Source organism: Scyliorhinus torazame, chromosome 1, assembly GCF_047496885.1.
Source record: "Scyliorhinus torazame isolate Kashiwa2021f chromosome 1, sScyTor2.1, whole genome shotgun sequence".
In the NCBI taxonomy this organism is placed as follows: Eukaryota; Metazoa; Chordata; class Chondrichthyes; order Carcharhiniformes; family Scyliorhinidae; genus Scyliorhinus; species Scyliorhinus torazame.
The window spans coordinates 321,974,902-321,991,550 of NC_092707.1; the positions used below are offsets into that span (position 1 = coordinate 321,974,902).

The 16,649-nt window shown below is 47.8% G+C and overlaps 1 protein-coding gene across 31 annotated transcripts in view; it reads left to right on the forward strand.

Moving 5' to 3' along the window:
- Positions 1–16,649, forward strand: part of nrxn1a (neurexin 1a) — a 2,579,010-nt gene that overhangs the window by 1,251,492 nt on the left and 1,310,869 nt on the right. For all 31 annotated transcript variants that reach the window (XM_072507900.1, XM_072507883.1, XM_072507882.1 and 28 more), the window contains one exon: positions 13,544–13,927. In XM_072507900.1, the coding sequence (XP_072364001.1) occupies positions 13,544–13,927 (384 nt within the window). The remainder of the gene's footprint in view (positions 1–13,543; positions 13,928–16,649) is intronic.

Below are 16,649 nucleotides of genomic sequence, written 5' to 3' on the forward strand. Positions count from 1 at the left end.
GGCAAAACTCACATTTGTCCTCTGCCTCCGGGAAGAACCTGCTCATTCGGGTTCTAGTCAGGTGCGCTCTGTGCACCACTTTGAGCTGCATTAGGCTTAGCCTTGCGCAGGAGGAGGTGGAGTTGGCCCTGTTCTGTGCTTCGCCTACCTCTACCTCTGTCCCCAGTTCGTCCTCCCATTTTTGTCTGGTCTCATCCAGTGGTGTTCGAGCTCTGTCCAGTAGCTGTCCTTATATTTTCCCACATAGCCCCCCCCCCCCCTTCTCGCTGCTTGTACCTATCAGGTCCCCTAGAAGTGTGTTTTCTGGGGCCCCGGAGTACCCTATTGTCTCTTTGCGGAGGAAGCGTTTTATTTGGAGGTGTCTCAATTCCTGTCCTTTTGCGAGTTTCCACTTCCTCGTTAGTCAATCCAGTGTCGCCGGTCTGCGCCCTACGTAGAAGTCCCCGACCGTCAGTATGCCCCCGTCTCGTCTCCATCTTTTGAAGGTGGTATCTAGCATGGCTGGGGGAATCTGTGATTGCCGCAGATGGGGGACATTTTGGTTATCCCGAAGTATTGTCTCAGCTGGGTCCATGTTCTCAGCGTGGCCGCTACCACTGGGCTTGTTGTGTATCTTGTTGAGGAGGATGGGAGTACTGCTGTAGCCAGCGCCCGGAGGGTCATTCCTTTACAGGATGCCTCCTCCATTTGTACCCAATCTGTGTCGGGTTCTTGTACCCATTGTTATGGGCCAGGGTTTAGAGAACCCCAAAGTGTATCATAGAGTTCACCTGACCCACAACTTTTAATAGATTGTGGTATGGGGAGCACACGGCCCATTCTATAGGTATGGTACAGCAGAAATGGAAAAGGTATTTTTAAAACAAAACAATGTTTATTCCATTAACTCAAGTTAACCTTTTTAAAACAAGCAGTGAACATCTTAGCAACCATTAATTCAAATACCACCCCCAAAGAATACAACACTAAGTAATCCGTAAGCTGTCCTTTTAACATCCATAAGACGTTAAAAAAACCTTTAACAGAAGCACATCAGGTTAAAGTCACTACTGAGAGAAGTTATTAGTTTTAAATCACCAAAGGGTCGATTTACAGACTTTAGAATATAGGGAGAGAGACTAAAACCCCTTCTGGCTGAGACTGCAGCTATCCAGCTCTGAAAACAAAACTAAAACACACCCTGCAGCAAACAGCCTAAAACAAAAGTAAAAAAGCTGACAGACAGCCCAGCTCCACCCACACTCTGACGTCACTGATAAACACCCATTTCATAAAGGTACATTTCTTAAAGGTACTCTCACGACAGATATTTATATACACACCCATTTATAAACACCCATTTCTTAAAGGTACTCTCACATAACACCATTTCCTAACTTTTTCTGCCATTGCTGCCCAGTGGTAGCATTGTAGGTTCGGTAAAGCCAAACCCCCTTTGACTTTTCCTCTTTGCAGTGTCGGTTTGGGAATTCTCAGGTTCTTATCCCCCCCCCCACACACAAAACGCCATGATTAGACTGTCTCCGTTTTGGAAAAAGGTCTTGGGGATGAAGATCGGGATGGATCTAAACAAGAAGAGGAACCTTGGCAGTACGTTCACCTTGATCATCTGCACTCTCCCCGCCAGGGAGAGTGGGAGTGAGCCCCACCGTTGAAGGTCTTTTGTTATTTCCTCGACCAGGCTTGTCAGGTTCCACTTGTGGATCTGTGTCCAGTCTCTGGCTATTTGGATCCCCAGGTAACGGAATCTATTCTGGTCCATTTTAAATGGGAGCCTGTCCAGCTCTGTCCGTCCCTCTTTTGGGTTCACTGGAATGTCTGCTTTTGCCCAGGTTAAGTTTGTAGCTCGAGAAGCTTCCAAACTCTTTCAGTATTTGTAGTATTGCTTTCAGTCCCTCCTGTGGCTTTGAGAATTAGAGGAGCAGGTCATCTGCATAGAGTGAGACTCTGTGCTCTCTGTCTCCTCTCCAGATTCTCTTCCAGCTTTTCGCGTCCCGCAGGGTTATCGCCAGGGGTTAGATCGCTAGTGCGAACAAGAGTGGGGACAAGGGTGAGCCTTGTCTTGTCCTCTCTGTAGCTGGAAGTATTCAGAGCTGGTGGTGTTAGTTCGGACACTCGCTTTGGTAGCGTTGTAGAGGAGCCTCACCCAGGCGGTGAATCCCTCTCTTAGCTCAAACCGTTCCAGTACCTCGAGGAGGTAATTCCATTCGACCCTGTCGAAGGCCTTTTCTGCATCCAGGGAGACGATCACCTCTGGTGATCTCTCCCAGGGGCGGGGGGGGGGGGGGTGGGGTGCGGGGGGGTCATCATTACACTCAGCAACCGCCTGATGTTTGCTGTGAGCTGCCTACCCTTGACAAAGCCCGTTTGGTCCTCTGCGACCACCTCTGGTACGCAGCCCTCCAGCCTTTTGGCCAGGACCTTGGCGAGTATTTTCGCATCCACGTTCAGCAATGAAATGGGTCTGTATGATCGATATTCCATCAGATCTTTATCTTTTTTCGGTATCAGTGAGATTGTGGTCTGCGCTAGTGTGGGGGGCAGGGTTTCCCCTGCCAGTGAGTCCGCAAACATTTCCCTTAGGTGTGGGGCCAGGACTGGTGCAAATGTTTTGTAGAAGTCCGCCGGGAACCCATCGGGTCCCGGTGCCTTCCCCGCCTGCATGGAGCTGATGCTCTCCATGATTTCTCCCAGGTCTATTGGTGCTTCCAGCTCCCCCATCTGCCTTCCCCCACCAGTGGTAGTTGCAGTCTGCCTAGGAACTGTTTCATTCTTGCGTCCCCATTGGGGGGCTCGGTGCTGTACAGTCCCCAGTAGAAGGTCTCGAATGCCCGATTGACCTCCTTTGACTTTGTTACCCATCTGCTATCCTTAGCAGATAGCAGGATCTGCTATCCTGCTATCTGCTATCCTTAACCTGCGCTATTTCTCTCGTTGCTGCCTGCTACCTCAGCTGATGAGGCAATAGGCGGCCATCCCCTGTGTCTGGCGGAGTTGGTACCCTGCTTTCCTAGTGGATAGTAGGTTAAAGTCCATTTGCAGCTTTTTCCTATCCGCCAGCAGCCCTACGGTTGGCGCCTTGAAGTAATTTCTATCGACTTCCAGAATGGAGTCCACTTGCTGTTGCCTGGCCACCCTCCCATCCCTATGTGAACAGGATGGTTGAGGTAGATAGGGAGTACTCGAGGGTTCCCGCCATGGAGGGATTGGCGAGGAGGAAAAAATTGCTGGGCTATTCTATCGGTCGACGAAGGGGCGGGGGGAGGACAGCTGCTTAGGGCAATGGGGGTGCAATACGAATATGGGGAGAAGGCGAGTCGAATGTTAACGCATCAACACAAAGGTACGGCGCTTCCAGGGAAATATTGAAGATACAGACTGGGCAGGGGATGTGGTGTCGGAGGCATGGAAGTTAAACGAGGCGTTGAGGAATTATAAGGAGCACCCGGGGGGGTGAAGAGGGGGACACGGGACGTTTTTTAGATGAACTGGAGTTTCCACAGTTGGAGGAAGAGAAGAGATAGGTGCTGGAGGAACCCTTGGGGCTGAGGGAGATATTGGACAGTATAAGGGGTATGAAGTTAGGGAAGGCCCTTGGGCCCGATGGTTAACCGATGGAATTGTATGAAGAGTTCACGATAGACCTGGCGCCACCTCTCTTGGGGGCGTTTAATGAGGCATTGGGGAAGGGGGAGCTGCCGGGGACGATGATGCAGGTAGCGATCACATTGATACCAAAGAAGGGGAAGGACCTGTTGGAATGTGTGTTGTATGGGCCCATATCACTGTTAAATATGGATGTGAAAGTGCTGGCTAAGTTGGTGGCGGGAAGGATGGAAGGTTAAGTCAGGGGGTGGTTGCGGAGGACCAAAAAGGTTTCGCAAAGGACAGGCAGCTATCTCGTAATATAAGGAGGCTGTTAAATATGATTATAACCCCGTCGAGAGCCCAGGTACCCGAGGTAGTGTTGTCATGGATTTGATTCGGTGGAGTGGCGGCACCTGTTTGAGGTCCTGGGAAGATTCAGGTTTGGGCCGATGTATGTGGCATGGGTGCACCTGTTATATGTGGCACCAAAGGAGAGTGTGCGGACCAATGGCATGGGCTCACAAAACTTTGAACTGCACAGGGGAACAAGGCAGGGGTGCCTACTATCACCGCTGCTGTTTGTGCTGGCTATAGAGCCTCTGGCAATAGCTCTTAGGGGGTCGACAGAGTGGCGTGGGATTACGAGGGAATGAAGGGTGCATCGGGTGTCGCTCTACATGAATGACCTACGATTGCATGTTTCGGACCCGCTGGAGAACATGGAGAGTATCATGGGCCTATTGGGAAAGTTTGGGGCGTTCTCGGGATAAAGCTAAATGTAGGGAAAAGTGAAGTGTTCTCCGTGAACAAGTTGGGCCGGCGAGCCAATCTAGGGGGATTGCCACAAGGATATTGGGGGAGGAGGTTGAGCATTCCCTTTGGTGCAATATTTGGGATATCATAGAGGCCGGAGCTGATGGAGGGGAGGAAGGCCGATGCTGTGGCCTTCGCCTCTCTGATTGCCTGGCGAAGAATTCTGTTGGAGTGGCGGTAAGCAACACTGCCAGGAATGGCAGCTTGGCTGGGGGACTTCTGTGACTTTCTTCAGCTGGAAAACATCAAGTATGAATTAAGGAGTTCAGCGGAGGGCCTCAAAGCAAGGTGGGGATGTTTGTGGCTGTGTTTGAGGAGCTGTTCATCGTGGGGGAGGGGAGGGAGGGGGTTAAAAAGGGTAAAATTTGTAGAATTTTACACAAACTGTAGAGCTTTGGATTGGATTGGATTTGTTTATTGTCACGTGTACCGAGGTACAGTGACAAGTATTTTTCTGCGAACAGCTCAACAGATCATGAAGTACATGAAAATAAAATAAAAGGAAATACATAATAGGGCAACACCAGGTACATAATGTAAATACATAGACGGGGAGTTTGTTCCCTGAATTGTTTATGTTCCATGACATTTTGTATCAGTTTCAAATAAAATACACATTGAAAACAAAATCTTGGAACTCCCTCCCTAACAGAACTGTGGGTGTACCTATATCTCAGGGACTGCAGCTATTCAAGAATGCAACTCAACACCACCTTCTGAAAGGCAAATAGGGATTGGCAATAAATGCTGGCCTAAGCAGCGACACCCACATCGTGTTAATGAATTTTTTTTTAATTCAAGCCTATTCCTAACCAATGATTATAAAGTTCTCATGTGGTATCTGTATATTTATATTCTGTACCTCAACGTCTAAACCTAAGCACCTGATAAGCTTTATAAATCATTTTATCAACTAACCCTTTACTTTTAAGGATTTGTTTATGTGGACAAAATGCCTTTTCTGCTTGTTTGCACTTTTCAATATTGTATATTTGTCCTCCCAAAGCGCATCACTTCATACTTTGCATATTAACTGGCGAGGTGTTTTTTTTCCATTTTGGTGGTCTTGACACATGATTTCATTCCGGGTAATATTACTATGAACTGTTATTGTGTTGCTTTATGACATGCAAGGGTATTGTGAAGTATGCGCTCTGAAAAATGGGACACATCAGTACACTGGTTATGTTACTGAGCCAATAACCTGACAAAGCTCAGCTCATATCACTCTATGGTAGAGAAAAAGTTAGAATTCAATTCAAAAACATGTCAATAAAAAGTTTTTGATCTGTAAATATGACCAAGAGCTGCAATGATTATAAAAACCCAACTGTCTCACTACTGTCTTTCAGGAAGAAAATCTGGTCTGCCTTTAATGTGACTCCAGTCCTACATCAGTATGGTTGGTTGTCAATTGTTTTTGAATGTGATCTACTGTCAGTTGACCGCAACTTTTATTTACAAAACAAGGAGGAACAGAAACACAGGAGTCTAAACAACAAGAAAAAAACATTGAATAAACATGAAAAAATTGGATTCTGAAACACTACCAGTTTCCTCTCCCCTTAGTTTACCAATTACACAGAGATTTTAAGATTTACATGGATTAGAAAGTGAATCTTCATCTACAATGATCTCATTAACACAAAGCCCCTTTAAGCACTCAAGATGACTGTGGTCAAATACACGCACTCCACTCTGAACCCAAGTTTGTGTTTGTTGTTGACTGAGACCCTCGCACCAGTCGATTGATAGACACAATGGGCACAATCAACCGGCTGCGTCGCACCCGAATCGGAGTACGACGTGGATGGTAGATGCCGGGAGATGTGGGCTTTCTAGCAGTCAGTATGCCTCATGAGATCTACCCAGATCTGGCAAGGCATCGCGATTAGGATCCTGGACGCAATGGGCGTGACCAAGACACTAAGTAGCTTTTAAACACATTTAGGTATGCTCACACAGGATCTACCGGGCTCCCGGCATCTATCGGTCTCCCCAGGGAGTCCCCAGCTGGTGCTGTTCAGTACTGGTCCTCACAAATGTGGACCAAGTAGAACAGCACCCAGGGGGGGTGGGGGCTCCCAGGACATTGGAGTTCCCTGGGCGTTCAGGGACTGGAAAGAATGCCCCCTGGCACTCTTCCAGGATGCAGGCACCTTGGCACTGTCAGGCTGACACCTTTGCACTTCTATCAAGACACTGTCAAGGTGCCTGGGTGACACTGCAGAGCTGGTGATTTCTCCAAACACGCGGCTAGGTGTTGACGCCGGTGGAAACAGTGTTTCACGCCGGCATCAATGGGTCTCTTGGCCTAGCGATTCCATGGCCCACAGGGGGCCAGCATGGAGCCGGAGTGCTCTGCGCTGTTCCAGCCACCGATACGCAGCCCTGCACTGCTGGTTTGCATGCGCGCGGTGGCCGCTTCCGTGCCGGCGCCGCATGACATGGCGGAGCCACACAGTGGGCCAGCATGGAAGAAGGTACGCCCCCCCCCCCAGATCACGCATGCCCGCTGATGGCCCCCGATGGTGGGCCTGGCCGTCATGGAGGCCCTCCCGGAGACTGATCCCGCCGCCCCCCACCAGGATGGCAACCGCAGCCGCGATGCCAAGCTCCCGCCAGGTGGAACCATATGTGAACCATGCCAGCGGGAACTCGGCCAGTCGATAGCGGAGAATCGCAGGGGGGGGGCTCTTTCAACGGCCCCCGACCGGCACCGCACTGTGTCGACAGCGCCGATTCTCCGGTCGCCGGAGGTTCGAGTCTCGGCGTCGAATCCGAGCGCAATTGCAGCGCAGAGGTTCAGAGAATCCCGGCCCAGATCTCCGAACTTGATTTCTTAACCATTACCCCATGGTATGACTTTTCTTCCAGCATGGCTGAGAGAGATGTTCCATCTCTAGCCTTCTAAACCAACTGGTTCAAACAGAGCTGTGAGAGCTCTCACTACATATCTCCAACTGCCCACAAATTAGCTGAACTAATTCTTAAAATCTTCCCAACCTTACAAGGTTCCAGTGGCGAAGCAACCCCTGCTTCTTTATTTACTCTTCATGCTGTTGCCCTCTCTAAGCAAGATAGAAACATAGTTGGAACTTTACCAACCCCCACACATACTAGCACCTTTTTCCAACCAAAGGTTTTACCCTTCTAGGCACAGAAACATTGAATTAAACATACTCAAAGGTATGTTTACCAATATAAATATAAATCCCTTAAAACTACCTTTATTTTCCTCACACTACCAACCAATCAGTTGTATTAAAAAGTTATTAGTGGTTCCAGAAGAAGGCCCACCAACCTTTCAATCCAATTAGTGGTGGTCTTACATCCTGGAATGAAAAAAACACTCACAACAATTCCCTAACACTTTGTTTTCAAGAGAAGGTTAAAGCATAAAAATCTCTCCCATTGCACAATATATACAACAATAGAACCTGAGTCGGTCTACTTGTGCGCTGGCACATGTACCGCGGGAGAGGGCATCTGGGGGCTCATTCAGCTTCCCGGGCCGATACAAGATGTCATAGCTGTAGGTGGAGAGCTCGAGCCTCCACCTCAGGATCTTGTCGTTCTTGATTTTGCCCCGCTGTGTATTGTTAAACATGAAGGCAACCGACCGTTGGTCAGTGAGGAGGGTGAATCGCCTGCCAGCCAGGTAATGCCTCCAATGTCTCACAGCTTCTACGATGGCTTGGGCCTCTTTTTCGACGGAGGAATGTCGAATTTAGGAGGCATGGAGGGTACGGGGGAAGAAAGCCTCGGGCCTGCCCGCCTGGTTGACTGTAGCGGCGAGAGCAAAGTCCGACGCATCGCTCTCCACTTGGAAAGGGATGTACTTGTCAACAGCGTGTATCGTGGCTTTGGCGATGTCTGCTTTGATGCGATCGAAGGCCAGTCGGGCCTCAGTCGCCAAGGGAAACGTGGTGGACTTGATCAGTGGGCGGGCCTTGTCCACGTTGTTGAATACTCACTGGGCATAGTAAGAGAAGAACCCCAGGCATCTCTTCAGGGCCTTGGGGCAGTGGGGAAGGGAGAGTTCCAGGAGAGAGCGCATGCGGTCGGAGTTGGGCATGAGGACTCCGTGTCCAATGACGTAGCCGAGGATGGCCAGGCGGGTTGTGCGAAAGACGTATTTCTCTCCATTATCAGTGAGGTTCAGGAGTTTTGCGGTGTGGAGGAAGCGCCGGAGGTTCTCGTCATGGTCCTGCTGGTCATGGCCGCAGATGGTGACATTGTCTTGGTACGGGAACGTGGCCCGCGGCCCGTACTTGTCAACCATTCGGTCCATTTCCCTTTAGAATACCGAGACCCTGTTGGTGACGCTGAAGGGAACCCTGAGGAAGTGATAGAGGCGGCCGTCAAAGGCAGTGTATTGGCGGTCCTCTGGGCAGATAGGGAGCTGCTGGTACGCAGACTTCAAGCCGACTGTAGAGAAGACTCGATACTGCTCAATCTGATTGACCATGTCAGATATGCGGGGGAGGGGCTACGCATCGAGCTGTGTGAATCTGTTGATGGTCTGGCTATAATCAATGACCATCCAGTGCTTCTCCCCAGTCTTGACGACCACCACTTGGGCTCTCCAGGGGCTGTTACTGGCCTCAATGATCCTCTCTCGCAGGAGTCGCTGGACCTCTGACCTGATGAAGGCCCTGTCCTGGGCACTGTAACGTCTGCTTCTGGTAGTGATGGGCTTACAGTCCGGGGTGAGGTTTGCGAAGAGGGAGGGTGGGGCGACCTTAAGGGTCGCGAGGCTGCAGATGGTGAGCGGGGGCAGGGGTCCGTTGAACTTTAGGGTAAGGCTCTGGAGGTGGCAGTGGAGGTCGAGCCCCAGTAATAGGGCAGTGCAGAGATGGGGGAGGACGTAGAGCCTAAAGTTGGTGTACTCTATGCCTTGCACAGTGAGGGTCACGTGGGATCCGAAAGCCAGGGAGATTTTCTGGGTCGCAGGTAGGATGGGGAGGGAGCAGCGCCTTACCGTATCTGAGTGTATGAAGCTGTCCGTGCTCCCAGAGTCGAAAAGGCAGGCCGTCTCGAGCCCGTTGATCTGGACGGTCATAGTAGACTTTGCGAGATGGTGCGGCCGGGACTGGTCCAGTGTGACGGAGGCAAGTGTCGGAAGGCGATCGGTGGACCGATCGGCGGTAGCAGTGGCCAGAGTACGGTCGGGCGAGCAAGGTTCCCGGGTGGCAGCGGAGGGGTCCCAAGATGTCGGCGTCCACGGGACGCACATGGCAGGTGGCGTAGCAGCTGGGTGTGGCCCCGACCGGCAGCATGCAGCGCTGCTGGGCCTAGAAAATGTAGTGGGGGGGGGTCGGGCCAGGCAGGCTTTTGTGAAGTGGCTCTTCTTCCCACAGCCGTTACAAGTAACATTCCGTGCCGGACAGCATTGTTGGGGGTGAGTACCCTGGCAGCAGAAGTAGCACTTCGGGCCTCCGGGGTTGACTGGCCGCTGCGTGGTGCAGGCTTGCGCCACGCCCGGGTCGGTTGATGGCTGCGCCCACGAGGGTGCCACGCGGTCGGAGGTGTAGGCCTCCATGTTCTGGGAGGCGACCTTCAGTGAGTTGGAGAGCTGGACTGTCTCTAAGAGTGTCCCCCTTTCTAATAAACGCTGGCGGATATAGTTCGAATGCATGCCCGCGACATAGGCGTCCCTGGTCAGCAGCTCCGCGTGCTGGGTAGCCGATATCACCCGGCAGTCACAGTTTCGACAGGGGATGTGCAAGGCGCACAGGAATTCCGCGAGTGATTCCCCAGGGCGTTGGCGTCTCGTGGCGAGGAGGTGCCTAGCATATACCTGGTTGACAGATTTCACATAATGTCCTTTTAGCAGCGTTATCGCCTCCGCGTACGCGGGGGGCATCCCTGATGAGGTTAAAGACTCTTGAGCTCACCCGTCCGTGGAGGACCTGCTTCTTCTGGCGGTCCGTGAAGTCTTCGTTGAAAGATGCGAGGTAGGCCTCAATGCAGCTTAGCCAGTGTTCAAAAGCCTCTATAGCGTCAGCTGCTTGTGGGTCCAGGTGCAAGCGATCAGGCTTGAGTGAGGAGTTCATCTTGAGTGAAGAGTCCATCTTTAGAAGTTTAGTGTATTAAATTGATACACCATCAATAATAGGCGACGAGTGATAAACGTAACTGAGGCTTTAACACACTAAACAGCAAGCCTCCTGCCTCTGGACCCGAACCGCCAGAGGCGGTGAATTGCCACTTTTACACAGAAGCCCCGAGGGGACGAGCCACAGGCGGAGCCAGCCTGGACAAGCCCAGGCATGTACAACACAGCACAGTGAATATAATACAATGAACACAATAACGTGGTTTAGCACACCGCCTTTCTGTGCATGAACCTGATTATGTCACTGCGGAAATGGGGGAATGGGGATTTTAAACTGAGATCTCGCTGATGCAAATTTACGTATTTCGCCGCTTGTGAGATTTAGCCGCCATTACACGATTTATGCCCATGGCCTAATGTGGCTGCTAGACCGTGCCCTCAATGCCTCATGGAATTTATAGCCCTCTTTCCATATTTGCTGATTCCACCAAGCAAGGTTTTTGCTTTTTTGAACTGTAAACTGAATGAATAATCAAATCCTTCATTGAAGTAACTGTAGATCTGATGTACCTCCCAAAAGCTCATGGATGAGTCACCTTTTTAGTTAGGTTTTCTCAGTTCTAACCCTCACTTTATTAATTAAACACAGGTTACCCTTTGAACTGTAATTATCCTAGATTGTTTGAAATGTATTTACTGCAGGGCCATTTATCAGTTTCTCAATCTGATTTATCTGACACTTTAATTCCGAATAGTTATTTTTCAAATATATAAATTATCAAATTAAACGTTTTTAGAACAAGGATAACACTTGACCACAATACTCAGACTTCTCATCCTGTAATTATTTACCCAGCTTAATCCCATGATAACTAAAGCAGGTAACTGCTGAATGAAATGTTACATTCTGCCCCCTCTACTGTCACCTTTCATTACAAGCACACTTATCTTTTAGAATAAATCAGGTACTGAAACCCATGGGCGGGATTCTCCGATCCTTCACGCGGAAATCTCGCTCGGCGAGGGGGTGGAGAATGGGCGTCTACGCCGAAATCCGGCGCGACGCAGCTCAGAGAATCGCACCAATCACCCATGCGCGGTTGACGTGCAGCCAGTTGGGTGCCATTGAAAGAGGCCCCCGCGGCGATTCTCTGCTGGCAACTGGCTGAGTTCCCACCGGTGTGGTTCTAACATAATTCCACCCGGCGGGTACTCAGAGTGGTGGCTGCAGGCTGAGTCTGTGGCCGTCCTGGTGGGGGGCGAGAGGATTCTTCACTGGGTGGGGCCTCCAGGACGACCAGGCTCGCGATCGGGGGCCACCGATCGGCGGGCACGCACAATCTTGGGGGGGCCTACTTTGTGGGGGCTGGTCCACTGTGTGGGTCCGCGATGTTGCGCGGACCACCAGCCAGAAGTGCAGGGCCCTGTATCGGCAGCCGGAGCTGCGTGGAGCACTCCGGCGTCCTGCTGGCCCCCTTCAGGTAAGTGATTCGCTGGGCCAAGGGGCCCTTTGACACTGCCTTGAAACGCTCCAGTGTTTACGCTGGCATCAACACTTAGCTGCCATTTCGGAGAATCCCAGCCCATGTCTCCCAAGCTAACAAAATATATATTTTTTAAACAGTTGTGGGACCGTTGAAAATGTATAAAGTATATATCTATTTGGCTTTGAGACATCACAGGTGAACACATAAAAATATAGCACATGGTTGGGACTGCATATTTTCTGAGATATTTTTGTTTTACTAGCATCTGGTTCGGTGTCAAAAATGATTAGATTCAAAGGAAGATTTTTGACCTGGATGGTGGAATGAAACGTAAATGCCAAGATGATGATCCATACTCAGGAAATGTTGCTGGTTAATTTGGTTTGGTACATAATAATATAGAACATAAATGCTTTGATGCATCTCTTCCAGAACCTGTGAGTTTAAATAACATTGAAGGTTCATTTAGATTTTAGTGCCAGTGATGGTTTGGCAGATCAGTGGTTATTCTACAGGTAACATTATGCATCTTCATGTGTGATCAAGGTAACCAATTAATGTCAGCAACAACTTTCCTTTGTTCTTGGAGCTGCAAACCGCAATTGGGACACATTGAGCATTTGTCCATATAAATGCTCAATGGAAGCAGCCAGATCAGTCTCAATCTGCTACTTTGTGGACATTCAGTGGTAGGTTATTAGAACTACATCACCAACAACTGTGGCTTTTTCTCGATTGGAGGATGACATAAACTCAGGGTCATGGGATTCTGCCGAAGGTCTTCATGTAACTGACCAGGTCGGTTCTCAACTGGTAGACCTTTGGGCATGTGCGGCAGGATGTCCCATGAGTAATTGGATCTGGAGTACAGAGTTTGCTTTCTCCCCTTTTCTTCTCTGCCTCATCATTAAGAAGTCTTACAACACCAGGTTAAAGTCCAACAGGTTGGTTTCGAATCACTAGCTTTCACCTGATGAAGGAGCTGCACTCCGAAAGCTAGTGATTCAAAACAAACCTGTTGGACTTTAACCTGGTGTTGTAAGACTTCTGTCTGTCCCCACCCAAGTCCAATACCGGCATCTCCACATCATCATTAAGGTGTTGTAGCTCAGTGTGGCGCAGCCTGGTGGGCAGTTGTCACCATTCTGACTGATTGGTAGCAAACTCATCCCAGTAATTATGGTCAATATTGTTATTCGGCAAGGAGACCTTCAGAGTATCTTTGAATCATTATACATACGCTGCTCTATCACAAAAGATCTAAAATCAACAGTAACAATAGTTATGCCATATACTTCACTGCGGGAGGAAGAGATAAAGCTCTTTATTCAAGACTTCTCTGGCATATTAATTCTCCATTAAGCTATCACTGCAGTTTCTATTGCTGAAAAGATACCGGATGATGTTTTTTCAGTTGGGTAAATGGAGTGTGTAATATAGTACATAGCTACATTACAAAATTGTGGACTGAATGAGTTAACTTTGCTCTGGAACAAAAATAGTAACTCAGCCCGAGTGAGTGGCCCCACAATCAATTCCTAAATGAGATCATGAAAGAAAACTAATTTCAAGAAATGTTTACTTTTCTCTCCAGGTACTATCACTATCAACAGCAAGCGTTCACCTTACATGGCACATGGAGAGAGTGAAATTCTGGACCTGGATGATGACTTGTATCTGGGTGGGCTACCTGAGAACAAAGCAGCTCTAATTTTCCCAACAGAAGTGTGGACAGCTCTTCTTAATTATGGATATGTAGGATGTATCAGAGACTTGTTCATTGATGGTCAAAGCAAAGACATACGGAGAATGGCTGAAGTCCAAAATGCGGCTGGGGTGAAACCTTCATGTGCAAAGGAGCTTCCAAAGCAGTGCCTTAGTGATCCATGTCGAAACAGTGGGATTTGCAGAGAAGGCTGGAACAGATACATTTGCGATTGTTCTGGAAGTGGATTTCTTGGCAGATCTTGTGAGAAAGGTAAGCGGCACATTAGCACCACGTAACAGGAGCTTGATTAACTTTTTGCAAAAATGTGATTTGTCGCTGCAGAAATGAATAAGCTTTCATTCTCCATAACTTATTTTAGTTTATGTACATTGTGCCACATGGCTTTTCAATTGACTGTGTGAGATCCTAGAAAAATTTTGATCATCCAGTATCCAAAAGCACTTAAATCTATAGTTTCAAAAGGATGTCTGACCGTCAGTCTGTGGTGTTGTGTCAAGCTACTGATGGTACATGTCAAGGAAGGATTTGGGAAATTAACATCACATGTGTTGCCTTTTAAACATGCCTCCTGCCAACCAGTTTCTGGAGTTGCACCAGTACTGCTCAGGGTGACAACCTCAGCCATCCCTCCATACTGCATGAACAATTATGTTGGGAAATAAACAAGAAAAACCTTAGGTAGAATGGAACACAATTCTCAGAACCTGATGTATCCCATTACATTGTTGCAGTTTTTCAAATTGCATTTGAGAAGAATGTTCCACATCAAGTGTCACTTGCTAAATTCCTTTTAGGATATATAAATACGCACTTGATCAAGTAGGCAGCAAGCCTAGCCCAGTGAATAAGAAACAAAATGTTAAATAACACTCTTCAATCCAAATACCACAAAGAAAAAGCGTACATCACTCTGGCTGCCATAGTATCAGCCGCCTCTGTCACAACGCTCTGAAATTCTCTCCCTACACCTTTTTTATCTCCACATCTAACTACTTTTTCTTGGCGCTCCATAAAATTTAGCTCTTTGACGCACGTTTTGTCAATTTGCCCTCACAACTCTGTCTTTGGCAGGGTCAGTTGATGCCTTGGTTTGCTTTTGTGAAGTGCCTAAGGATGTTTTCCATGTTAAAAGTGCTGCATAAATGTAATTTGCTCTTGTGGGCAAGGGAATGGATGGTATATGCTGAAAGAGCTGGATGAGGAAGTATATGAGGAGGCACAAGTTGACACTGACATGGACAGGTTGGGCTGAATTACCGGTCTCTGCGCTGCATATTCTTTGCAATTCTGTGGAATGCAATTATTTCTAGAACATATAGTTTAAGCCTGGCTGAAAAAATGCTTTGCAATCCATAATTTTTATCAGAGATCAAATTTGGTCTCAATGCTGCAGGAACCAAGAACCCACCAGTGATAAGCAATCTAATTGATCCAGATTTCTATTAACGAAGCTGAAAAATAAAGCTAAGTTTTATTTGTTATTGCATGTTGAAAACCTTTAGAGGAGGTAAACTGCGAACTAACTCAATCACACTACCTCAAAGTATCAGAAATAAGTGGCTTGAACAAATTGAAAGGTTTTTTTTGTTCGCTTGTTCATGGGATGTGTGCGTTGTAGTTATCTCTGTATACATAAAGAGTTAATGTGTCATCAGTACAGTCAGATGAGAGGGCAACACTGACAGGGGGCATAAATACAAGCTCAATCTGTTTTCCCGCTCTCTTCGTTGTGACGAGAGAACAGAAGTGTAGAGCTAGCCCAGAGTGCAATTATAATATTCATAGTTTAATCTAATTCTATCTTGTTTAATTTTATAGCTAGTAAAAGTATTAAATAATCAAACTCACAAGTTAATTGATTAGTTATTCAATAAATTATTTGTTAGCACTGGACGACTTTGAGCATTCATCATCATCAAAGTTAAGAATTTCTCAGCATAAACAAATGAGTAACACATAGTACTTCAAGTAATATAACATGGTACCAGGTAACTAGCTTTAAAATAGATTACGAGTAAGATTAGACAAGAAAAAGAGAAAATCCAGTTCTGACTATTCAATTGTGGAAGACTTCGCAGCATTCAGATCCTCGACGACCATTCGACCCTATGGACCACGGTCAAGCTCCACGTCAGCTGAAAACTACCAGTAATTTAAATTCAAACTGAAAACTCTTTAAGCAGCAGTATTTGGAAGTGCATGATTTAAACACTGCCTCCGAAGCCAGGAGAATAGCACTGCTACTGTCAATGGCAGGTCAGCAAGCTATTAAGATATATAACACGTTTATATTCTCTGAAGGGGAGGGAAAAGGCAAGTTTAGTGTGATAATCGTGAAGTTTGATGACCACTGCAAGACACAGACTAATGAGATCTTGGAACGTTTAGATTTCATTAAAGGCTGCAAAAACCTGGCGAACCGACCACAAGCTTTGTCACTGACCTAAAGTTGCTAGCACAAACTTGCAATTTCACTGATTTGCATGATTCACAAGTAAGGGATCAAATTGTTTACGGACTTAATGATGAAAGTTTGAGAGAAGCATTAATGAGACAAAACGATCTAACGCTTAAAATCGCAATTGAAAAATATATTTTGCATGAGCAAAGCAAGAATTAGTATTAGAGTTTCATCACCGAGAAAAGGGCGCGAAAGTCCACCACGAGGTCGAGAGTGTAAAAATGGTGTCGCAGGCAGCAAAGAAGCCCGTTCTGGAAGGCAGCTATCTTGCGTTCGCACACTCCAGCCCGGGACATGCGCAGTTCGTACAAAAATGCGGGACTCAAGAAAAGAAGTCTGCGCATGTATGAACATGCACCATGCATCAGAGAGACGACGTCATGATGTACTACCGTTGTGGTAACACCCACTTAAAGGGGAAATGTCCTGCACAAGGAAAAAGATGTTTAAAATGCTCCAAGCTTATCACTTTGCTTCAAGCTTATCACTTTGCTTCCCAATGCAAGTCAA